Genomic DNA, 26,993 nt, shown 5'->3' on the forward strand with positions numbered 1-26,993 from the left:
GTTTTGCTACTTCCGGGAAAGTGGTCTATTGACTCATCGGCAGTAAATAGTTCCTGCCATTGTTTGTCACTAGAGGGCAGTATCACACAATAAAGAAATACAAAGACTTGTGGCAAAATTAATTTTTATTTAGCTGCATACAGGCATGTTTACCATCCCAGAATCTCATCTTTACAAAAACAATGCAATTTCTCTTGAAACTTACAAATTCAAAAATATACTTTATATTCCCCCCTCAATGGAAATATTTATTGGAAAACTTTTTTGCAAAATAAAGCTAATGAATTATTTCTAAACATTTATGTAGTAGCATTGTTCTATTCACACTAAGCATCTATATCTAAACTGTAATTTTGATTATTGGTAGTTTTTTGTTGTTGTAATCTGGCACTATAACTTGAAAACCCACACTGCAAAGTAGAATTTAAGTTTATCAATATAGTGTCACAAATATGGGTGAGTAAATGCACACATATTCTCACATCAGAATACTTTCTATCTTCCATGTATTAACTACTGTAACTGTCATATATTTACATAGTTCTGTACTACCTTTTGATGTTGTCAGCGACCCAATTTTTTGTTCACATGCCACCAAATTTCAGAGGTTAGGAACCCCCCCCCCCAATCATTTTAGGCTATCTAAATACTGAAAGTAATGAAAAGTGAACAGAAATAACAAATCAGCAGGATATCTTAAAAAAACAGTTATTGTTCACTTGACTTAAAAAGTTACAACACAGAATGGTCAAAGCAAAACTCCCCTCTGATATTTTAACTGTGACCGTAAATGTTTCATAAACCAAGCCAGCAATATAGTAAGCTAATTGGCAGCGATGTTGCAAGCAATGTTGCCTCCAAATCTGATAATCATCTCTTGGCTTCCTGAAAGCAGCTCAGCTATATTGTCGGCCAATTAGTCTAAGATATTCATGGCTATGCACACAAAACATATTCAGATCCACATTAATACTAATATGGCACTGGTGTAGTAATTATTGTCATAGAAACACAATTTTTGATTAAATGCTTCTGGAAAAAAATTAAAGTTTGGGTAGATTAGAGTCAATATTGTACAAGGGCTTACTTAGGTTTGGGGTTAGAAATATTGTTATAATTATTAGGGAGATATCCAAAACGACGGCACATATCAAACTACCCACCCTTTTACTTAAGATACACCAATGCTATCTTACTCAACACATATATGGTTCTTTCTTTCTGAAAAGCATGAATCATAAAGGCACTAACATTTCATTAATAACTGTACAAAACAGACTCATCTCTATCAATGAGTCGCCTTCTGTAAGCAGTTTCTGAATCATTTCATAAACCAACTACAAGTTGAGTTCATTAAAAAAAAAAAAAGATTCTGAGAAACAGATGTACAGCCAGTTGCAACCATTGACCCTTTTTCCTTGCCTTAATTCTCAGTATGTTCTGAATCTATTCAATAATCTAATTCAATCAGGACTTGCAACCACAACCTGTACACAAAGTTCCTTGGGTCACAATTAAAAGACAACTAAGGAACTGCAAAAATGTTTGCACTAAAATTTTGCATGGAAAGCAAAAGGGTCAAAGGTTGTACCTAACTACACATGACCTCAATTCACTTGCATAGAATCCTCTATTCCAACATGCCATGTTTATGTCATGTACTCTTTTAAAATTTTGATGAAACGAAAAGATATTTACCCATTTCATTGACAAATAACACAAGAATAAAAACAATCCCTTTTCAATCGGGACAGTTCTCAATGAAAATTACATTTATCCTATTTTATTTTCAAATGAAAACTATTTTTATTTAAAGTTGCTGTAATATTTACAGCACTTGTATAGTCAGTTCATGGATTAAGTCCAGGCTAACAATGCTCCCAGATGAAAGAGCTCTACAAATGTGGGGAAAGGCAATTTACAGTTTTTTATATAATTTTTCATCAGTATTATGTAGTCAACTATCTTGATTCTCCAACAAATAATTATGGGTAAAGTATAGGACATCATATTCCCTCTTGAGAAATTGAAAAAAGATTTCATGTCTAACTTCAAATTGTTTGAAAGTTCACAACATAGTAGCAATATACACGTGTCCTTCCCAACCATACATACAAAATAGTTGGCATGGCAACAGAACTGAAGATATTCATTTTTTACCAATGAGAGGGGGTTATCCAGGTTATATATAAACCGTTGATGACAAAAAAAGGAACAATAAAGTGTTATTCTACTTTTAATGACCAAAATGATTATTTTACATGTTTATGGCAACACCTTTACTTTTTGTGTATTTGTAACATTCTAATTTCTATTGTTATAATTTTGAACTAATTTGCATTAGTAAGTTATAGATGAAATAAATTTCTTAATTTTTCACAACAGTGACTATGATGTCACACTTTACCCATAATCCTCTCCTGGAGAATCAAGGTGGTGGATTACACAATATTGAATAAAAGTTGAACATCTAGAGAATGAAAAATTATATTAACATAACTGTAAATTGCATTCTCCTTAATTTGTGGAGCATTTTCATGTTGTTTGCCTAGACTTCCACTTTAATAAAATCATAATACCGGTATCCGATCAACCAATATGTGGTTTTCATTACATCTAATATACAAATTTATGAAATATGGCAGTGGCTGTTTTATTATTAAAGTTTTAAATTCAAGTTAAATCCACTTCTTGAAATAAACATTTTTAAATACACTATCAATTCTAGAGTTAATAGTACTTAGTCACATTATTTTTTGTAGACAATTTTTTTTTTTTTACTTGGAACTAAAGTAGTTTCTTTTCTGTACTGCGTGTAAAAAAATGCACGACACACCAGTGAAAATATCACAATGGACTAATATACAGTTTTCATAAAAATAAAACAATTCCAATTATAAATAGACGTATTTCTTCTTCATTAAGCATTGTTGAAGCAAGACCTTGTGATGTGACGTTAAAAGAACTCTAAGTAGATTGTTCAGTTACCAATGCACTCCTGATTACAAAAACAATAGTTCATTCAAAACAGATTAAGTAATCATAGTTTTGCAAATAATTGTTTAAATCATGATGTGACTATAATTCTCCCCTTCTCATATATTGTTTGGTTGTTTCTGAAAAATAAGCCGTTAACTAACAAAGTGTCCAGTGTATTTTGGATACTAGTAATAAAATACAAATACACCACACAATTCAAGCAGATACTGGATTAATAGGTTTTCCTAACTACCTGTACATTAATTTATATTACAAAATTACATTTATTTTATAGTCCATGAGGAAACTGGTTACTTTTATTTTAACCGATCTTGTCATTAGTAAACTATGCATCATTTCTATTTTATAGAGTCACTCCATCAACATGCATAACAGCTTGCTGTCATGGCAACTAATAACTGCAAATTGCATTAAATTAGTGCATTTTACCAAACCATTTCATGGTGGTGTAATATTTTTTTACAATTTGATATTTCCTTGTTACAACATATTGGCTAAGCCCAGTCTGTTTGCAATTTTGCAATTAATGTAATGTTACATTAGTATATTTTTAATGCCATGCTGCATAAACAATGTACTCAACATGTTACATGTGCTTTCTAACTAACTTCTACGTTACAAAACCCATAACCGCAGTATTAATCCAAAACACTTTGATATAGATGTTTTAAAATATAATTGTAGTCTACGTCAAACACATGGCTTGACAGTCGAAATTTCCATTTATTTTGCATACTGTTCATAAAATGCAATCTTGACCCTTTCAATGTGGTGACATAATTTTATAGCTGGTCCCAGTTTTAACTCCATACACTCCTGAACTGTGGGTAATGTAAGTAAAAGTAAAGCTTGGCCATCGATCTCCTGAAAATCAAATCAAAACAAAAAACTTAAATTAACCAGAAGACTTAATGGAGCAAAGATCAATAGACATTCTGTGACAGCAGGCCTTAATGAGACAAATAACTTCCTCACCTGCTCTTTAAATATTTTAGCCAACGGGGCACAGTCTGTACTTTTGATGAAATCCACCACAACTTGTACACTCCAATGAAGTGGATTGCTGTCTAACTGCAAGAAATCTTCGTTATTTCTATCCTGAAATCAGAAAATCATCAACAAACAGGTTGTTATAAAATTATACTGAGCTTGCTTGGTAGAACACACTAGTTCAACACTGAATATTTTTAACACTATGGATGTTCTTACATTGAAATTATCGAAAATTATGTTAAATTAGATTCAAAATGTAATTAACTGAGTTACAACTTACTCTAGTTTCACTTTTGATTTTATGAGTGACATTGCTACTGCCTGCATGGTGATGGTGATGATGATGATGATGACTTTTATGAATGTGTCCAAACCGAGTTTTCATCTTCTTTCCACGTTCTCTATCAGGTAAAACCATCTTGTGTGGAAGCTGAATTCAAAATAAAATTAGAATGCATGTTTGATTAATATCCTATGATGGATATTTAAAGTTACAGACAGATGGGCAATGTAGATATCTTCCTCTATCTGATTAGTATGATCTATTTTACCTTGGCCCTCTATCTGATTAGTATGATCTATTTTACCTTGGCCCTCTTTGCTGATTCCAACAGAGCTTTGGCTCTTGTCATGATTAGTGGTCTTTTCAATCCCATCCTCTTTTCTTTTTCTTTCCTGCGTTCTTCCTTCTTTCTCCTCTTTATGGCTAATGCCTCTTCATCTTCTTCCTCATTTTCACTAACTTCCTCTTCTTCACCATTTTCCAAACCTCCTCCAGCTTCCTCATTGGATGATGTTCTTTTCTTTCTGTGTACAAACGGCTTTCTCTTTTTCCTTCTCTTGCCTGGTTTCTTTGGTCCATGTTCAAGGTTGCTGTGTCCGCCCGGAGGTCTACCAACCCTGCTTCTCTTTTTCTTCCCATAATAGTGTGCTGGATGAAATTAGTTAGAAACGTTATAGGCACTTGATTTATGACAATATTTTCCTTGTGCTTTAATATACCAACAATGACAAATGAGTTAAAAACCTGTGATTCAGATATTCTCTAAAGCTCACTAAGCATACTACTACAACCACCTATACATCAGGTGATAGCTTAGATAGACCGGTATAGTAGTCAAATATTCATATTTATTAAATAAATAATTAAGCATTACTCACTGTATTTTGTCTTTGTGAGTGTTGAACAGTTTTCTGGGCAGTTGTCTTCTATCTGGTCCAATGCAACCAAATTGGGACAACATTCTAACTTTATACACATATCTCTACAGAAACTCTCAACCTCGCCAGCATTTTTACAGATTTCAACCATTGCTCTGTAACTTTTACTTTTATATCTGTAAAAATGTACATTCTTTAATTACAAACACATAGTTTGCAATTGTACAAGTGTTCTCAGAAATTTTGTACATTAACAAAGATTTAAATTTAGATTTGATCATAACCAACTGGTTTTCAAGATCAATAGCAATTGTTTTTTGTGAAATATTATGTAAAACAAGTCATTGAGCACTATCAATTGCTTGCATCTTGAGATATTTAAGAAAGAAATTAAAACATACTTTGCTTTCATGACTTGTAAATGTCCATTCATTCCAGCAGTTTCTTCATGTTGTACTTGTAACTCTCTAAGAACCCTGGGTGGTTTATATGCTGCATTGATAAGCAGTGATATTACTTCCTTTAGCACTAAGGTAACAATACCAGGACCCACAGCCCGTGGTAATTCAGCAATACGGCCTTTATTAAGGTATGGCCCAGAAAAACATTTATGATTGAAGTAAATCTTGGGACTCCAATGCGAGGCTTTACCTAATAAATATACAACACAAAAAAAAGGAACTGATAATGTTGAATGACAAATTGAATGAAGATGCAACTTCACAGGATGCACAGGTTTAAGACACTGGGCGACAACGCTTGGGAATATTTTTCAGGTTCTCTAAAATCTGTCACATTTAGCCATGATTATGATTAACTTGATGACACTAAACACATATTAATGAGAGATCTATTACGAACATTTTCACCTATTAGCAACTAAATATTTCCACATAGAAGTAGAAATTGTTCAGTTGACTACATACTCTTCTAAAATAATATTCTAAAAATAATACTCTACTCGTTACTTGAGTTCATTCCTCGCCTGTTACATATTCCTGAAAATCAAGACCTAGAGACTGACTTAAGATTTTCAACTTCGGTAATTGAGAGAAATTCAACATACAACAAGCCATGCACGGCACAGTCCCCGTTAGTTATCAAATTTAAGATATATAGTTTTGTTTATAGTAATATAGGTGGAATATAAACATGTCAGGAATATGATTATGATGATGGTTTAACATTTAAATGATTGACATTTGTATCTGATCGTCAAACGAGTATTGAGAGATATTGCTCTGGAACAGCATTAATTAAAACAAAATCAGCCATTTTGAATACATGTATAATGAATATATAAAATTTGAACAGTCAGTCAAAGCATGTCAAAGATATGGCTCTAGAAGTCCATTCATTAAAACAAAATCGCCACTAGTCAGCCATTTTGAATCTGATCTGAAAAATATAATGACGTGCATCAGGAACCTGTAATGTCGAATGTATGTACCAAGTTTGAACAAAATCCATCCATAAATCCCAGAAATGCTTGATATTTGATGATTTTTTAGCACAAAAAAGGCCACCATTCGGCCCATTTTTAATAGGATCGTCAAACCAATATATCTGTATATCTATGACATGATGTATAATGAATATTTAAAATTTTTTACATAATCAGTCACAGCAAGTCAGAGATATGGCACGAGAACCACATTTATGGTTCAGGCATTTCTAAGATACAGGTCTGGACGCATGCACGCACGGAAGCACAGAGGTCAAAGCAGACTGCGTTCGAACGGGGACTAATCATGGTTGGTTAACCACAATAATGGCTGCATGAAACCAATGTGCCCTTGCTCACCTTCTTCTCCAGATTCATCAGTTCTTGGTGGCCCTTCTTTCATCTTCTGATACAAGTCTCTACCAGGGCTGAGAGGTGTCGATTTACCTGATACTCTGTGAACAGAATAATTAACATTGTGATAAATCATGATAACCACAAGCACTTGTAAATTCATAAAAGTCAGATTGTATACATTGATTGTTGAGTATACAAAATGATTTGTAGTTATTTATGCCAACTAATAAAATCTGCATGTAGGCAGGTATTATAGGACTAAAATGGCAGCCAGTCGGCCATGTCACATTGTTATAAGACATAATATATGCATGAAATCAATACTGTAAAGTGGTTATATTTGACGGGGTTAAATTTTAGCGCATTCGTGATTTTGACAATTTAACGGTGTTTAAATTTCACGCACTGAGTACAAAATCAAAACAATGTCCAGCTACGTAAATGTTCATCTGTTTCACGTCCTGTCTGCTCAGTTGTTTGGCCTTTTGTTTATTGTTGCGATTTTCACACTTTTTTGATGAAAATAAATGTGCTAATGTTTTTTGTAAACAACCAACCACAAGCAGGAAGTTTAGCTTAAATCGGTATAAAGTAGAGTGTCTGTGAAAGACGCATCGCTTTACTTTTAGGAGATCGCTCTACGCATTACGTTCGCTACTCACTAATAGTTATACTAGTACTACAATTCAATTAATCATGGCTGGCAGCCTGATGCATTGGTTAAAAAAAGCACCATTGCCTGCTCAAACTGAACCAGGTTTGCTCGATCCGAACGACACACAAGACATCGAAAAAAGCAAGCTGCCTCAGGATGCCATTTCCGTGATAAACGAAGAAATCACCGTAGCAAGTAGGAAACGAAAACGTGGTAATTATGAGCACTACGATGACACAACCAGAGCAAAAATTGCAAAGTTTGCAATCAACAATGGAGTGATGAATGCCACGAGAAAATTCAGTAAGGAATTTGGAAAGCCGATCAGCGAAAGTACCGTTCGTGGTATGAAGAGGTCTTACCTAAAAGAGGCCCGCTACGGAACCGAGAACATCAACAAACTACCAGCAAAGCGTGGGCGTCCTGTAATGTTAGGTGATGAACTCGACTCTAAAGTGCAATCCTATGTACGTCAACTTCGCATCAAAGGTGGTGTTGTAAATTCGTCAGTTAGTATCGCTATTGCAAGAGGTGTATTGCTACATGAAAACCGAAGTTTGCTGGGTGAATATGGAGGCCATGTGAGTTTAAGCGTGGACTGGGCAAAGTCATTGCTACATCGTATGGGGTACGTCAAGAGAAAAGGGACAAAGGCAGTGACAAAAGTGGTTAATGATTTTCCAGCTGTTAAAGAAAAGTTTCTGAACCGTATAAAAGAGACTGTCGAAAAATACAACGTTCCCCAAGAGCTTGTCATCAATTGGGACCAGACTGGTGTTGCCATTATTCCCGCGGGAGAATGGACCATGGAAGCAGAGGGGAGTCGCCAAGTGTCAATAACCGGCCTCGATGACAAGCGTCAAATAACAGCTGTATTTGCCGCGTCTGCTACGGGAGAATTTTTACCACCACAGCTACTCTATCAGGGAAAAACCGATCGCTGTCATGCTAACTACAAATTTCCCGAGTCTTGGGACATTTTCCACACTGAAAGCCACTGGTCTAATCACGATTCTATGATGCGATACATCGACAAGGTGTTTATCCCCTACGTTAAGGCGACGAGAGCGAGGCTGCAGTTACCGCCCACACAACAAGCCGTCGCCATTTTTGATGTGTACAAGGCACATCGGGGTGAAGAACTGCTGAATAAATTCCGTGAAAGTAACATCTCTGTCGTATTTGTTCCAGCATGCTGTACAGATCGCCTGCAGCCCTTGGATTTAGCAGCAAACAAAGTCTTCAAGGACAAGATGAAGCGAGAATTTCAGCTATGGTACGGAGATCGCGTATGCTCTGCATTGGGCAATTCTGTTGATGATCCAACATCAACGTTAGATCTACGGCTAAGTTCAATGAAACCACTTCATGCAAAATGGTTGGTCAGTGCAGTACAGCAAGTTTCCCAACAGCGTGAACAACTTGTAGAAGGCTTTGCACAAGCTGGAATTCTGAATTGTTTTCAGTAAGAGAACTGAATTTTCTCGTACTAGTATTGTATTTACAGTGACGTCCTCGCCATTATTTACATTTTAAAAATACTACTACTAGTATTTAACATTGTTATAATTTATTTCTGTATGTACAATAAAGCAAGATGAATAGTAATATTTCTTATTTTACTAGTATTATAATGTGTGGATGAATGAAAATTGGTCACGCAATACCCTATACTAGTACTAGTACCTACATGTACTGGTGCATTCGACTTCCTGTCCCAATGACGACAATGATAAATGGCGGTGTTTTAATTTCACGCACTTCTAGTTTGCGTTAAATACGCGAAAATTAAACCCCGTCAATAATTACCCATTTTACAGTATGTATTGTCATTGTGCCAAATTAGAATCATACTTGATTGTCCAATAATATACTTACTGTTTTTCTGGCCATACAACAGCAACTTTTTTAGTCTTCTTGACTGATACAACAAAAACATAAAACAAATATTTAATAACTGCAAATACATGTAACCATATTGAACAATATACATTATTAACCCACCAAGTGCTAATTACCTTGTGCAACATAAAAGTTTATACTTTATTAACCTAGCGAAATATTAACCTCAAACAAACTAGTAACACACAAAGCAACATATACATTTATTAACCTTCTAAGGTGAGAGGTGTTAAACAATTCTACTTACTCATCAGCTTTTTGGGTTGTTTCAGTAGTAAACCTGCAGATTCACACCAACCAACTGGAAATATGTCATGTGACTCCACATCAACGATATGATTGGGTAGTTTCCAGCCATCAAAATTCAACCACATATGTCTATCAATTATCTTTGTTACTGTGGCAACACAGATTTGATTAAGGTTGAATGGATTTACAGCCTCTAGTTTCATACCACGTTGAAATTCATGATCAGGTGATACCTAGAACCAACAAAAAAAATCTGTGAACTAGCTGCACTTTTACTTAATACTGCATGAGCTGTAATTTATTTGTTGTCCTGTTAATATTTCATGTCTACACACAGGGATTGCAAATTTTCGGCGAATAACTAAAGGATAACATCAAAAGTTCAATGTAGGATAAAAAACTTAATTCCTTTAGTCCCCCCCCCCTCGAAACTTAATTGATAAATATTGATCATGGTGTCAGACTACATTCCTCATTAAATACAAATTGATAATCGGACAGTTGTATAACATAGCAGTTGACTGTCGGGTGGGTGTAAAAAGCCCTGAAATTGACCTCATTTGACACACATATTTACACTTGGACTAAACCATTTTCTGGTTATTTTTTGATTTTTTTGACTTCATTAAAAAATAAAATCGTATTTTGTAGGATGGAAACTTTTTGAGGTCACCCCACCCCCACCCCAAACTAAAGCAAATAAGTTTTTTATCTGACATCGATCTTTTGACGTCGTCACTAACACTATAAAGCAATGCCAAGTAGTATAAGCATTTATAAGAATTTAAATGTTTTTTGGTATTAATAAACAACATGTGATTCTCTGAAAATGAAATATCATTATCTTAACCAGCTGCACATGAACATGTGAATATCAAAATACTTGAGCTAAGCGTGAACTTGTAAAAGCGAGTTAGAACCATTGTAAGTTTGAATTTGGACTAGTAAGACAAGTTTTGTTACTTATACTGGACTAGTGAACATTGTTCAGAAATCTCAGCATCTGCTACATACAAATCTGGGGAGGGAATATACACTGCCCTCTATGGCAAAAACTATTGTTTTTTAAAGAAGATCAGATTCATTGCCGAGCTATTACAATCAAAACCAGGAGTAGTCAACACCAATAACAACATATTTATGTTAAGAATGATACATTTGTAGTAGTTTTTTTTGACCAGTAACAGAGTGATGGCAGATGATACTAGGTTTTACTTATACTGTATGAACAAGACAAAGTACAGCCAGTATTTTTATCAACAGTGTAGCAACATCGCCCAGTTTCAGAGACTGTAAAGCTGGTCTTTGCAATGTGGATCTTAGGCTTTAATGTAAGCATGATACTGAACCAACAGTTGTAATCATCCTTATCTGACAGGACAAAATTCTTCCAAGCCAAATACAGACAATGTATACTGCTGTCAGTTGGGATAGAACCCACAATGTCTGTGATTTATTGATATAAACTCATCCCCACTGATGGAAGTTACATTTAGCTGCACTATGACTTCACACTGTAACTTTAAACTTATTCCAGATTCAAGACTTTGTGACAATGCAGGGATGTCTATGAATCATGTTATTTTATAGATTATTTCAATTTAATACATTATATGTATCAACCACATAACCCACCACCACATAACAATGACACAGGCTTTCCTTCTGACCCACCACATAACAATGACACAGGCTTTCCTTCTGACCCACCACATCACAATGACACAGGCTTTCCTTCTGACCCACCACATCACAATGACACAGGCTTTCTTTCTGACCCACTACATAACAGGCTTTCCCCTTGTGACAAATAAAAGGTAATGGTTACTTACAGTTCTGAATAAATTCTTTGAAGCAGCCTGTGAATTACAATGTTTGAGGTATGCATTCCAGTCAAAGCTTGTACAATCATATCCTAGGATAGAACACAATAATATATCAGGGGATTTTCTAGAAAAAAACTATAAGAGGAGGCACTGCAATTCAGCAGAGCCACCAAGTGGGGGAGATAGGGTTCTCCCTACCAGGGTGTGGAGTTTTTGATAATTCTAAGTTAAAATGGAGCATTCTATGACTTCCTTCCAGACAGGTCACAGTTGAAGACTGTGGCCACATGTGATCCCTGGTCATTCAGAATTTTATGGTTGCAGAGGATCTGCTCCCCAGGGTAAGGGGGCACATGGCCATGACATGAGGACGCTGCGCCCCTGTTTCCCTTGTTTAAAAAAATCCCTGATATATAATACAAGAACAATATGAACTTAAGTATTCCATGCAAATTATGTATTAAATTTGATGTTGTATTATGTGGTACGATAAGTGACCACAGATTACAATGTGATATCTAGATAAGTGCCACAGGATCATGATGATGTACCTGGATATGAGGAATGGGATTATAATGTGTTACCTGGATATAATACAGCTGGGTGAAACTCACCATTAGGAATTTTAATCTGTACATTATGCTGCTTACACCATTCTACATAGAACAATCCACCACATTCACCATAACCAACAAACTGTATTGGAGTCTTATCAGCACTTAAGTCATCAATTTCCACCAAGAAATAATTACTATTGAAAATTTTTGTGATGGTTGCTGGACAGATCTGTGATGGTTCTTTAGGGTTAATGGCTTCCAATTTCATACCAACACGGAAATAGTGTTCTCTAACGGTTTCCTGATGCTGCGAAATAAAATTTTAAGAACGATAAATGCTGTATCAAATAATAGTAGATACTTGACAATGTGGCAATAACAATAGGGGAACTAATTGATGTAGAGATCAAAATTAAACCCCTAACTGGCACATTTAACATGGGACAGATATTGTTTGTTCTTGTAGACACATTGTTATCAGTTTCTTGCTAACATGGAAGGCAAAGCAGCAAGTAGAAAATTTTGAGAACAAACACTTGTTTTCAGAATAAATCTATGCAATTTTCACTGAAAATCACAAGAAATTCTTTGGTAATTATGATGAGTATTTTATTCCTATCAGAAGAACATGCAAGACAATTCATAATACTAGATGCACATCTTCAATGTCAATGTTATCTCAGATCTGATAATCATAATAAGCTACAAAATGAACACACATTTTTGATAATTGAATTAATTAATATTAATTAAGTATTTTACCTTGAAGAATCCTTTTGGTAGTGGTTTTGTGCTTGCAGCAAGTCCAGCTTTCTGATGAATATATGACCATTCTGGGGTAGAATATGGTAATCCTGCAACTAGAACTGGTTTAAAAAGTAGAAATTACTAACATGGATAAAAAGCTATCTAAAGCAAAGTATAGAGAGAGTTGGGAGTAAAAATGACCAAATCTATCCAAGTCCAGCCAAGGTATACACATAACAACTAGGTTTGTTGTATTCAAGAAGATAACAAAAATAGCACTTTTTTTAACCATAAGTGACAAAAATATTCACATAATTTAAATGACAACAGACAATCAGTAATATGTATAGTTTCGCAAGACATTTGTCGACAGTGAAATGTGTTATATTAGTATTTACTGAAATCTAGTAGGCAATGTGTGTTGTTCACATTCTCTACTAGTATAACGTTTGTTTCATTTACTCTGAGATGGTAGAGCTATTGTATGACATATCTGGTGGCACGATTTTCTACTAATTTTTGAAAATATGTAATTAAGCTTCAAACGTTGTATCTGAATGTTGTTGATCAGTTCTGATTCCTATTTTGGGCTCAAATTTAAGTACTTCTACAAATTCCTAGGAACAAGACTTACCTGCTGGGGGTTTGAGAACTATACCCTTATCTTGATTCTTAGCAGCCCACCCCATGGGATGTATTCGGTGTGACTGGTAGAATAACCAAAAATCATGTGCATCTGTATTTGCTTGGGATCCTTCCCATCTAAGTAGTAATCTACCACTGTGGTTTTCTTTTACTGTAGCTATCCAGACTTCAAGTGGATTTAACACATCTGTCACTTCAACTCTCATACCAGCTTTGATTTGCTCAGCAAGAACTTTACCAGCATCCTAATTAAATAAACACAAAAATAATCGCATATTTTACCACTACTATATTAATCTTCTTTTAATTCGTTTTTGTGATAACTTTCTCAATGAACCGTTCGCAAACACATAAGCTGTCTTTCACTGCACAATAAATGGTGATAATGTCAATTGTAAAGATAGAAAAGTAAGTAAGTTTTAAGACAGGTACAGTAATATCACACTATTACACTCGAGCACGTTTTTATGGCGGGTGAGTCATGTGTATAGAAAGAATAGATACCAGTTAAGCTTACCCCTTCTAATAAGAATACAGGAGCTGTAATTGCACCAGTCAAGTCTTGAATGAGAAAATCACTCCAATTATCACATCTATATTTTATTTCTGTAAAACAATAATTTGCATTTAAGTCTTCACCTCAATATTGGAGCTAATATTGACTGTTGTTTCATGAAACACTGACATCAAAATAAACATATTCTTATATGACTCTATAGAAAAGGGATAGGAAAAAAATTATCCACAGGCATACAATTCCAATGCCTTTTGTACCCTCAAGCACAGAGAAGTACTAGGGGGTGATCTCATATTCAAACATGAGGGTCAAACCTACGAAAACCCAAACCGCCCTAAACCGCCCGTACAAAACCCAGTTTCGCGGTTCGTAAGTTTAAACAATAGACAGTGCGGTTCAGAACGACTGCACGAATTTGCATAAAAACTGCGGTTCAAACCGATCTCATTCACACCTCATTCAAGCTGTTGTTTATTTTTAAGATTGACAAAGTTTACATTGTTTTTTGAAGACTAGATAGTTGTCTCTAAAATGTGTCGATTTATTGGTGTACAGTAGTCATTTTACCGTGTGCCTTGCCTAAAAAAACACTCTTGTATATCGGTGAACAGCGTGCTGAATAAATTGTTTTGTTTTGATAAACTGTTATGCCCGAGTCGCAAGTTGAGCAGAGGACGTGAATCAGACTTTTCATTGGGCTGGACAATAGATATGTGTCTCTGACAGCTAATAAGTATCAAAAGACGAACATTTGTTGATACAAAGTTGCACTTGAGACTTACGCTACTGCGTTTAAGCCTTTACTACTGTTGCGCGTTCAATTTTCAAACAGTTCATTCAGGAGTGCGGCATCGCAAAATCCGGAAAAACAAATGCAGCGAACGCCATGAAAATTTATTTTGATTTGCTGCACATCGGTTATTTGCAGTTTTTCTTATTCCATTTCCAGTGACACGAAGTATCAAAACAGTAAATTAAATTAAATGGACTCGCACTGATTATTTACGGCTATTCATCTGCAGACGAGACTGCTTATAAAAAACGAACTCCGACCTCTGAAAATACCTTATTCATAGAGTGCCTTGTACCTAAGACCGTCGCCCAAGGCGACACAGTGCACGTTGCGATATCGCAATCGATGCATGCTGGGTGACAAGGGGGAATTCTGATTGAGGTAACCAAAGATGGCCGAGTTGAGTGCATGATTTTCTGCGGTGTTTAAAACAATATCTCGCTGCCTACTTCGCCCACAGTCCCTCAAGGCACTGTGCTTTGATGTATTTTCTAAAATAATCGTTTATTTTTAATTAACCGGGGGTTCGAAATGTGTGCATTTTGTCACAAAAAAGTAAGATATCGGCAGCGGTAAATACCCGTGTTATGGTGGTCGTAGCGCCGGAGTCGTAGCATTAGCCCCGACTTTAGTTTTGACACAGTGATAGAGGGACTGTGGTTTTCAGATGCCTTCGTAGAAAACAATGTTGCCATTATCGATTTAATACTTTCATCATATTTTGATAACTCGTAGTCTCACAGTCTTTACAAACTTAACCAAAAAATGTGTTCTATGAATTTATGAACTGACATGGACACAAAACTGACTGTACTTGTTGCGGACAAAATGTACAAGTTCGCTCCATGGATAAACATATTTTACTGACTATGCCAAATATATATATAACGTAAGTAATTTATCCTAAGAAGCTGCTCATTAAAATTCTAGTGCATCTTTTCCCTGTTCTGTTTCAAACATTAATTTACCATATATATCACAATAGAGAGGGTTTATGGTATCACTTGATTCACATTTAATGACAAAATATAACAAACCATCACGTCTGTAATTAATTCCAGATAAATTGAATAACAATAACAATTGTATTGACTTGTACCAAAATGTAAGTTGTGGAAAACTGATTATTATTACCAATCACAGAAATAAATGAATATAATTTTCATCACACTTATAAATGACATGATGTAAATAGATTTGTGAAACAAATGCAAGTTTGTTTTTATTAGCATTTACATGTACAAGTATTGCAAAGAAAAAAAAAATCGCTGCTCTAATTCTTAACACTTCACCATAGTATACATCTTATTTTTTTTCCTATTGAAACCAGGCTGAAACAGTATTGTAAGAAAAACCTAGGTTTCCCTAGGTCTGTCTTCTTTGTTCTCTATTGTTTGTTTTCAGTGGGGGCGTTAATAGGCAGTTAATCCGGAGGTTAGGTTCAAACCTACTACTAATTTGCATATTTTAGGTCTAGTAGGTCTGAATAGGGCAGGTCGGGTAAACCCAGGTTAACCCAGGTTTGACCGAGGTGTTTGAATATGAGATCACCCCTAAGCTTTCTATGATATTTAATTGTATTGACAATAATGTATGGTACAAGTAAGTCTTTCAAACATGCAAGTAAAATGTACAGTACATTTGCACCAAGTTAAACAAGTTAGAGAGATTTTGCTCAACTTACATTTTGCTTTTTGACATTTATGTTATCACACAAAGGATATTCAAACTTACCTTCAGGAGGTGAAAGTTGTTGACTGTTCTGAGCACACCAGCCGATAGGATGTAGATCACCTGATGTAATATCACACCAAAAATCAGAATGTCTTGCTTCTTCATAACCATCGTATCTCAGAAGTAATAGCTGCCCACATGTAGCAATCACAGTCGCAACCCAAAATGTTTTTGTTTGGCCAGCTTGAATATTTCTATTCACCACTTCTAGTTTCATCCCAGCCACAAAGGGACTTTCCAAACTATGTTCAACCTGAATACAGGAACACAAACTACATTTTGTATGTGTATATATGGACAGCAAGATGACAAAGATCGGTTTGATTTAGTATGTACTTAAAATAATATTAGATTTATACACAATAAAACCTAACAAATGGAGCTAATACGAATGAACAAAAACGCCCACAGAGAACATGAAATGGAAAAAAATGATGTCAACAAAATTATCATACTACATGTATGTGCAATGATATATTCATATTTAGTATTATTTCAACAAAACTTTCTGCATATTTTCAGGCTCTGGAAATTGCATGTGATAAATGACACTCTTATAGGTTGACATCAGCTGACATGGGTGAATGCTCTTAGAGTTTTGCAACAATCCTAGCCATAAACCAATGTCTAAATATATTACATGCATAATCTCCTCTATAGTCTGCACATCAATACCTTACCAAAGATACAAGTCATTGTAACACAATACTCACATGTTTAAAAGCAGAATGTGGTGAAGACATGGCACCAGTTACTTCTAGATATTCTTCCCAAGTAAATTCTGGTGACTCCTCAGTGAGTGCATCAGCTACATAAAAAAACATGCATACGCATTGAAAACCATTTAAATTCGCAAGAAAATTTGTTTGTCAGATCATGAAAATTTGTAGCACTATTCAGTCTGCGACATTCATTTAAAGTAGGGGAGTCGTCACCTGCACCTGCATCAGATGGCCATAGTGTGTCATTGTTTACAAACAGGCGTCTACCCATGAGCCTTTACACTTTTAGCGTGTGTTGTTATCGTCGCTTGGGACTCAATTTTCACGCGTGCCAGGGGACGACCCTCTCGCTTTAACTTATTCCTTTTAAATACTATAAATTTATAAAATATCTAGCTGGCATATACAAAGTATATGATATTATTACCATGTTCAGTTTCTTCATTTTGTGGCTTGTTTTCAGATTCTATTTTCTTCTTCTTCTCCATTGGTGCTTGAGGGTACAGTAAATTTTTCATGATTGCCAAATCGATTGCCGAGATAGGTTCCCTTTCTTCCTCTTCTTCTAGAAGAAGAAATTCTTCTTCAGGTTCATCTACAGTTTCAGGAACAGACTCTGGTTTTATGGCCATATCATGAGACTTCACTGGCTGCTGTGGTTGTTGCTGTGCTACCATCTGTGTTTGTTGTAATGGTACTTGCTGAAATTGTTGAAATGGCAACTGTGTAGATTGCTGTAAATGTAACTGGGGTTGTGGAGAAGTTTGTTGTACCTGGACTTGTTGATTTGGTAACTGTATTTGTGCTAGTTGAGGATGTTGGGTTGCCTGTAGCTGTATTGTTGCAGGTTGAATTTGGGTTAATTTGGGAAGGGACGGTTGTTTGACAAAAGTTGTTTGCGCGATTGGTTGCAAGTGTACCTGTTGTCCGAGAGTTACCATGTGGGTTGAATTTAATGGAGTTCCTGCTCTAAGAACAGCCTGATGAACAAGAGGATGAGCACCTGCCTGTGTAAACACTGGTTTTGTTAACAAATGTGATGTAGGAGTAACTGTACTGACTATTTGCTGCTGTAATTGTCTAGAAGCCTGCATTCCTTGCTGTGCTGCATGTGCAGCTACTGCTGCTGCAGCTGCAGCTCCCGGTTGCTGAATTATTTGAGTCTGTACTCCACTAGGTTGGTGCACAATCGTTGTTTGTATAACAGGTGAAGCCATCGAGGTACTTGTTGCTGGTAGTAAAGTAGGTGGCCCAAGCTGCTGTGGGGATTTCACTATAGTTTGCGGCAGAACAGTTGATGGCATAATTGTTTTTTGTGAAGCACTTGTCTGAATCATTTGTTGCACTGTGCTTGCTTGCAGGAGGCGTGGAGGTATTGCTTTTTGAAGTGTTATCTGTTGTGCTCCCCCAACAGCAGTTTTCATTAGTTGTGACTGAGCTAAACTAGCTTGAACCACCTGGTTCGGAGTGTTTGCTGCTGCCTGAACAACAGCTTTTTGTAAAATATGTCCAGACTGCAATGCTGGGTGAGCTACAGTGATATTTGGTGGTATTTGTCTTTGCTGCCGAGGTACTCCAACTTGAGCAAGAATTTGTGTTGGTGCTCCCGTTGAACCAGCTTGTACAATGGCTTGCGGTTGCGTAATCAGAGTGGCTCTTTGATTTGTTGTAAAGATAGCATGGCGATGTTGATGTCCAGCTATTGTAACAATCGGTTGCCCAATTTGATGTGGCTGTAATGTCATAGCAGTATGAGGTTGAATGTGTAACTGTCTTGGTAGGGTAATCGTAGCTGTCATTACAGTGGCAGGGACTGTAATAGTTCCTGTAGTCATTGAATTCCCCATAGTAGCAATACTTTGCACAGGAGCTATATTTTGTGAAGTTGCTCGTAGTATACTCTGTATTGAAGCCTGTGAAAACATTGGTGATTGTGGCTTTCCCTGTATACTATTAGATATTGATGCTAAAGTTGGAATACAAGTGGTACTTCCAGTTACGACTTGAGAAATAGCCTGTAGTGATGTCTGTGTCAGATTCTTAACAGAGACTGGGATATGAGTAGTTGCCATCGCTGCTTGTGGTGATTGCACTGTATGTAACATAGGAGACTTCACAGGATTCACTGTCTGTGCCAGGTTTTGTACAGAGACTGGGATCTGAGTAGTTGCCATCGCTGCTTGTGGTGATTGCACTGTATGTAACATAGGAGACTTCACAGGATTCACTGTCTGTGCCAGGTTTTGTACAGAGACTGGGATCTGAGTAGTTGCCATCGCTGCTTGTGGTGATTGCACTGTATGTAACATAGGAGACTTCACAGGATTCACTGTCTGTGCCAGGTTTTGTACAGAGACTGGGATCTGAGTAGTTGCCATCGCTGCTTGTGGTGATTGCACTGTATGTAACATAGGAGACTTCACAGGATTCACTGTCTGTGCCAGGTTTTGTACAGAGACTGGGATCTGAGTAGTTGCCATCGCTGCTTGTGGTGATTGCACTGTATGTAACATAGGAGACTTCACAGGATTCACTGTCTGTGCCAGGTTTTGTACAGAGACTGGGATCTGAGTAGTTGCCATCGCTGCTTGTGGTGATTGCACTGTATGTAACATAGGAGACTTCACAGGATTCACTGTCTGTGCCAGGTTTTGTACAGAAACTGGAATTGGCGTTGGCGTTGGTGTAGTCGCAGCATGTGGTGATGGCACTGTATGTAGCATAGGAGACTTTACAGTATTCACTGTCTGTGCCAGGTTTTGTACAGATGCTGGAATCTGAGTTATTATCGCTGCTTGTGGTGATGGCACTGTATGTACCAAAGAAGACTTGACAGCATTCACTGTACAAAAAGAAAAAATGTATCAGAATTAAAACAAGCAGCCTCTTGGCTGAGATAGCTTCGCTGTTAGCAATACACATTTCAATTTAAGAATTGAAGATATCATCATGAAATAAACAAATATATGTCCACCTGAGGCACCTATCTGTATAATATCAAAGCAACTGAACTTGCAGTTTTCAAGAAGTCAAAAAAAGTAAAACATTGACACGGATGACGACGGACAATCACTCGTATGCCAATTATACCCATTGTTATGTAAATTAGCTGTGATGCTCGAAATGGAGTCTGGGGAGAACATTACATTGTGTGCCTAGATAGTAACACATTACATGTGATAGTCCTAGTGTTTACCTCTACATTGTGTACCTAGTTAGTTACAGTAATACATTACAGGTGATAGTCCTAGTGTTTACCTCTACATTGCGTAACTAGTTAGTTACTGTAATACATTACAGGTGATAGTCCTAGGAAATACCTCAACATTGTTTGCCCAATTAGACACAGAAATATATTACAGGAGAGAGTCCCAGTAAATACCTCAACATTGTTTGCCTAATTAGACACAGAAATATATTACAGGAGAGAGTCCCAGTTAATACCTCAACATTGTTTGCCCAATTAGACACAGAAATATATTACAGGAGAGAGTCCCAGTTAATACCTCAACATTGTTTGCCTAATTAGACACAGAAATATATTACAGGAGAGAGTCCCAGTTAATACCTCAACATTGTTTGCCTAATTAGACACAGAAATATATTACAGGAGAGAGTCCCAGTTAATACCTCAACATTGTTTGCCTAATTAGACACAGAAATATATTACAGGAGAGAGTCCCAGTGAATACCTCAACATTGTTTGCCTAGTTTGTTACAGTAATACATTACAGGTGATAGTCCTAGGAAATACCTCAACATTGTTTGCCCAATTAGACACAGAAATATATTACAGGAGAGAGTCCCAGTAAATACCTCAACATTGTTTGCCTAATTAGACACAGAAATATATTACAGGAGAGAGTCCCAGTTAATACCTCAACATTGTTTGCCCAATTAGACACAGAAATATATTACAGGAGAGAGTCCCAGTTAATACCTCAACATTGTTTGCCTAATTAGACACAGAAATATATTACAGGAGAGAGTCCCAGTTAATACCTCAACATTGTTTGCCTAATTAGACACAGAAATATATTACAGGAGAGAGTCCCAGTTAATACCTCAACATTGTTTGCCTAATTAGACACAGAAATATATTACAGGAGAGAGTCCCAGTGAATACCTCAACATTGTTTGCCTAGTTTGTTACAGTAATACATTACAGGTGAGAGTCCTAGTGAATACCTCAACATTGTTTGCCTAATTAGACACAGAAATATATTACAGGAGAGAGTCCCAGTGAATACCTCAACATTGTTTGCCTAATTAGACACAGAAATATATTACAGGAGAGAGTCCCAGTTAATACCTCAACATTGTTTGCCTAATTAGACACAGAAATATATTACAGGAGAGAGTCTCAGTTAATACCTCAACATTGTTTGCCTAATTAGACACAGAAATATATTACAGGTAAGAGTCCCAGTTAATACCTCAACATTGTTTGCCTAATTAGACACAGAAATATATTACAGGAGAGAGTCCCAGTGAATACCTCAACATTGTTTGCCTAGTTTGTTACAGTAATACATTACAGGTGAGAGTCCTAGTGAATACCTCAACATTGTTTGCCTAATTAGACACAGAAATATATTGCAGGTGAGAGTCCCAGTGAATACCTCAACATTGTTTGACTAGTTAGATACAGGAATACATTACAGTTCACAGACCCAGAGATTACCTGCACATCTTTTGCATAAATGGCTACAGATAGCTATAGACAAAATAATCTATTAGTTTGAATTCTCTTAGTTGGAACGCCTTATTTTTTGTTTTCTATTTTTCTTTAGTAATTCAACCACATTTATATGTTATTACCTTCATAAGAAATAAAACCAATTCTATCTTTAAGGCTTTCTGACTTTTGTTTCACAATTTTGTGTTTTGAAAATTACCTCCACTGACAACCTTAACCAACCACTCAAAAATATTTTTGTTTAAATAATTCAGTCACAGGAAACAATAATTAATTTTTGCCATACATGAATCAATAAAATCTAATGTTATACCACAAGATTTGCATGTTGTCATTTTTGACTTTAAATAACTGCTTACATTGCCAGGGGTTGGAGAAAATAATTGAAAAATGTTCACTGAAAGTAAATTGCCACCATTCCCAGTAAAAAAAACAGGATATGTGAACTTTAAGGATTTTACTCACCTTCAGTAATCATGCCTGGAGTAGCAGCTCTGATTGTCAAAACAGGCGTGCTTGTTCTTGTTGCCTCAACAGCTGGCTGTATTAGAATTGTTTTCTTGGCATTCAAATCTTCCAACTAGGAAATAATGGAAACATACAAACTATCATTTCCAATCATTCGAAACAAAATATAACAAGAAACAAATCAGTACTTATTAGTTTTTTTCTAACATTTCATTATAACAATTATTTTGCTCACAAATATATGAGGTAACAGCAAACGTTTCAATAATATGGTCTAAAAACAAAACAATCACAGAACATTGAAATTCACAAGTATAAGCCAAAAATTACATGTGTTAAAGTTGAATCATTTGATATTATTACGAGTAGATGTAGATGCATGCAGGGTTCTACCCAGGGCTTTTTAGCGCTGCGCTGCGTGGTGCTATATTTGTGAATCTCGGCGCTTTACTTGGTACCTCGGTGCTATGTGTTCTGACCTCGGCGCTTGATTTCATATTTGACATTGCCAATATCAGATGAGCAAAAGGTTTGTTCGTCACACTGGTCGGCCCCGACCGGCACTCAAAATTAGTGACCACCATGGAAACTATTGTCCGATTGTTATTACGTACGTACCGACCGACACGCATCCTGCCAGTCATGGATTACAATTTGTAAACAATAGACCTAGTCGCACGATACGTAGTGGCCAGTCAATTTTGTGAAATTAGCACCTCTTTGTTTGTAAGTAAATACTTTCTGCGATAGACAGTCTTTAGATTGAAAGCTAAAATTCTTTCAAAATCAATTCCACCTCGATATAACATGGTCAAAGCGGAGTTCACGGTCAGTTTACGCTACTCAAGAAAGAAAAAAACGTGTTTATTGCGTGATTTGGTAAAATTGGTTGGTTTTGGTTATCACGAATCATGTAAAAACTCTTCTTTCAAGACCTATTTTACCTTTTAAAAATTGCTAATCACCTCTTTCAAAACCCATCATGCAGTTTTCAACTGAAATCTATGCTAACACATTGTGCTACAACTTCGCTTTACTTCTGCAACATAATTTTTATGATCACTATCATTCAGAAATCTTTGGATTCTACCGGCATGGCATTTTGATTGATTAATGGCATTCTTGACCCATCGGGTCAAAGAACACATGCCGGTCAACTAATATGTCACAATTATCATGGCGGGTCTGTATTTTTTTACCAAAGCGATCGATCACTCAATAAATAAGTCAGATTTTACTTTCATTTTATATAAAAACAAGCAGCCTTTCGGCTGAGATAGCTCCGTTGTTAGCAATGCACATTTCAATTAAGAACTAGAGATATCATTAGAAAATTAACAATATGTATAGTATCAAAGCAATCAGACTTGTGGTTTTTAACAAGAAGTCGAAAATATAACTTTTTACCAAAAATTACAAAAAAATTAAGCAAAATTAGAGAATTGAAGATATCATCACAAAATGAACAAATCTGAGAGAGGTCCTCATGTAGTACCTATATATGTAATATCAAAGCAATCAGACTAGCGGTTTTTAACAAGAAGTCAAAAATATCAGTTTCTACCAAAAATGACAAAAATATTCATCAAAATTAGAGAATTGGAGATTTTGACATGAAATGAACAAATCTGAGAAAGAACCATCCAAACTACTTGCATATCAAAGTTGAAAAAATTCTGACCTGTGGTTTCGAAGAAGAAGTTGAAATTTAAATTAAAGTTGACGACGACGGACAATCAGTAATATGAACAGCTCCGCTGTGTCGACAGTGGAGCTAAAAAAAACATGTAACATTTTTTGCATGGCATCATGACTGAGTAAGAGGAATTATTGGTATAACCGGTGTATAACATAGCAAAGTAAGTTATGTCACCTCGTAACTTTTATCGTTTTGAAGTTTTATTTGTTTGTTTGAAGTTGATGGTACGAATATTAATAATTAAATTACAACAATACGCCAATTAATTATGTGGTCGATTTTTTGAAGGAGAATATTTTTGGAGTAAATAAAATCATGAAATTCTTGAACATATTTCTGGCTTAACATTTCAAATGCGACATTAATATTGCAACAATAATTTATTTATTTTTGTTTTTTTAGTCTGCAGCATTTGTATTTCGAGAATGTTTCATTTTTAAATTCAAACACTTCTAAATTGTGAAACATAATGTGTTGATTCCATTAAAAAAAATATTTGCACTGTGACCGAGTTCATTAATATTCATAATTGTAAATGAGTTCTGTTAATTAATGAATGAAAGGTATGTAAATGATACGCAAATTATTAATTATACAAATGACTATGCAAATTAGTTACAACACTATGCATTTTTTCTGGGAAGAACCCTGGATGCATGTTAATTAATTCTTAGAGCTACCTCTACCCATACCTAATCTTCCAGCCCACAATTTCATTGTATAGATAAATAACTAAAGGTGTCCTCAATAGGAACAAATACCATTAAATTGGTTGGGTGCTGGTGTCTTGAGGAAAATCACCAAAATTGACTAAAACATTAGAAGAATTTTTTTTTTAATTTGAAATTAAATCTGTCACAAAACTGCATTGGGTGATGTTATTCACAATTCTTTCATTTAAAAAATGAAAATTCACTTAATTTGTGATTTTAAATATTTTTCTTTTCATTTACATAGATGTCAGTATAAACAAATAGAAAAATATAATTTTAAGGACGACATAAAGATACAATTCATTATTATTATTTGGATTACTCAGCTTGATTGGACTGAGTATTCAAAATCAGGGATATCCATCAAACACACAGTTATCATACCATAAAGGAGGGCCACATTAGTGTTGAAACTACGCCACCCCTATACTTTTAAAGAAAACAGAGTGAAATGGTCATAAAGTGATTCAATACAACAATGGACAATATTGCTAATTTGTTTGGATATATCAAATGGACATTCAATGAGTTGGCTAAAATTACTTGAGCATCACTGTTGATATCCCCAAATAGGAAAACGTAAATCAGGGCTTTCCTTCTAAAGTAAAAATGGCCTACATGTACTTAGATAACAATAATGGAAACAGTGATGACTTTATTCCAAGTCTACAGCATGGTTTAACCATTTCATTTTAGCTGTATGATTTAACCAACAAGATGCATAGCTTTCATTTTATTTTGTGACTGACAACAGATAAGAACATTATTATCAGAATAATTCTGACATGTTGAAAAAACAGGGAAGTGTAAGTTTCTCCACCAAGTTCCCCAAAACCCTCATAAAATTGCGTTGCTTGGGTGTTGTTGGCAAAGGCGTCAATTGCCAGGATTGATTATCATGTAGGCCCCGCCCCTTCTGCATTGCTAATGAGGTCTGAAAGGTCATTATGTAGCGAGAATCTACATTCACGCAAATTTTTCCACATCTAGAAAAACTTAGAAAAATCACTATAACTCATTTACAAAATCATGATTCGTTTGAAAAATAAATCAAAATTGTACTTAAGTAAAAGAAAATACTGTGAACGTTTTTTTAAAGAAGAAATAGGCTTGAGACACGAACGATGTGTGGTTAGATTTCACGGCAGTCGCCATCTTGTTCACTAAATTCCGGGCCTCCATACAGTTTTATTTCTCGTTTGGAAAAAATATAACGGGCAAAAATTAGCCTTTAAAAATATCACTATGACAGTGAAAGAAGTCGAAAGTAGTGACGAATGGTGTTCCTTTTTGCATCCCCTAAATTATAATTGAGAATAAATCGTCAAATGATCAGCTATGCCCGGGACACTGTATGGGAGACTACCACGTCGAATGAATTACAGTGACTGAGTGAGTTCATGGTGCCAACATTGGAACATATTAAAAGTAAATATAGCTTAGACTCAAGGCGAAAAACAATTCGACACATTCATAAACATATTCACAATAGGTATACACCTTGCAAAGAGCACCATATAGTGTTTTCTCGATGCAAAACATCTAAAAAGTTAACGCCCCCAAATAGGACTGACGACACTGCGTCGATGTCGCTGAATAAACAAGCCAACTGCGAACATACATGGGTTGAAAAAGTTGCTAGAAAAACCGCAAAAACACACGTTAGAAAATGGGAAAAAAATTAAACAAGGTAAAAGATATTCTTAGCAACTGCATGATATAAAACAATTTGTACCTTATCTTCTTTTTCTGCCATTTTTGGTGGTACTCTCGTAGCCACTTTGCAGGAATACCTCAGTAAATTTTCGGAAAATTTCAAGATGGCACCTGTAAAGTGATCTGCGCATGCCCATGACTTTAAAAACCCACACATTCATGGGTGAAGACAATTTCAATGAACGAGGATAGTGTAGCTATCTTTTGAGGCACATCTATATTATGGGTTTTACGAAACTCGAGAATTTACTTTTAATTTATAAACCATTACAATAAATACATTACAGTGACAACAGTATAATTAATCGCATATACATGGCAAAGCTTTCACAACGTAAGAAGTAGGTAAACAAAATCTACCCTTTGGAAAAATAGAATGTCCAGACAAGATAAGCC

General features: G+C 35.7%; 1 protein-coding gene across 1 annotated transcript; it reads right to left on the minus strand.

The window, feature by feature from the left end:
* Nucleotides 1-107: 107 nt before the first annotated feature.
* On the minus strand, nucleotides 108-26,752 carry LOC100367556 (uncharacterized). Its single transcript, XM_085497499.1, has 19 exons — nucleotides 26,617-26,752; nucleotides 22,467-22,581; nucleotides 17,730-20,144; nucleotides 17,294-17,388; nucleotides 16,581-16,833; nucleotides 14,054-14,142; nucleotides 13,526-13,781; nucleotides 12,907-13,010; nucleotides 12,202-12,451; nucleotides 11,594-11,676; nucleotides 9,760-9,994; nucleotides 9,489-9,531; nucleotides 6,959-7,053; nucleotides 5,556-5,805; nucleotides 5,155-5,330; nucleotides 4,581-4,924; nucleotides 4,274-4,423; nucleotides 3,976-4,098; nucleotides 108-3,864 (listed from the first exon to the last, which is right to left on the minus strand). Exons 1-19 carry the CDS (start codon nucleotides 26,635-26,637, stop codon nucleotides 3,724-3,726), a joined length of 5,238 nt encoding a protein of 1,745 aa, XP_085353625.1. The 5' UTR covers nucleotides 26,638-26,752; the 3' UTR covers nucleotides 108-3,723.
* Nucleotides 26,753-26,993: the final 241 nt, after the last annotated feature.

Source organism: Saccoglossus kowalevskii, chromosome 3, assembly GCF_978046115.1.
Source record: "Saccoglossus kowalevskii chromosome 3, keSacKowa6.1, whole genome shotgun sequence".
Lineage (NCBI taxonomy): Eukaryota > Metazoa > Hemichordata > Enteropneusta > Harrimaniidae > Saccoglossus > Saccoglossus kowalevskii.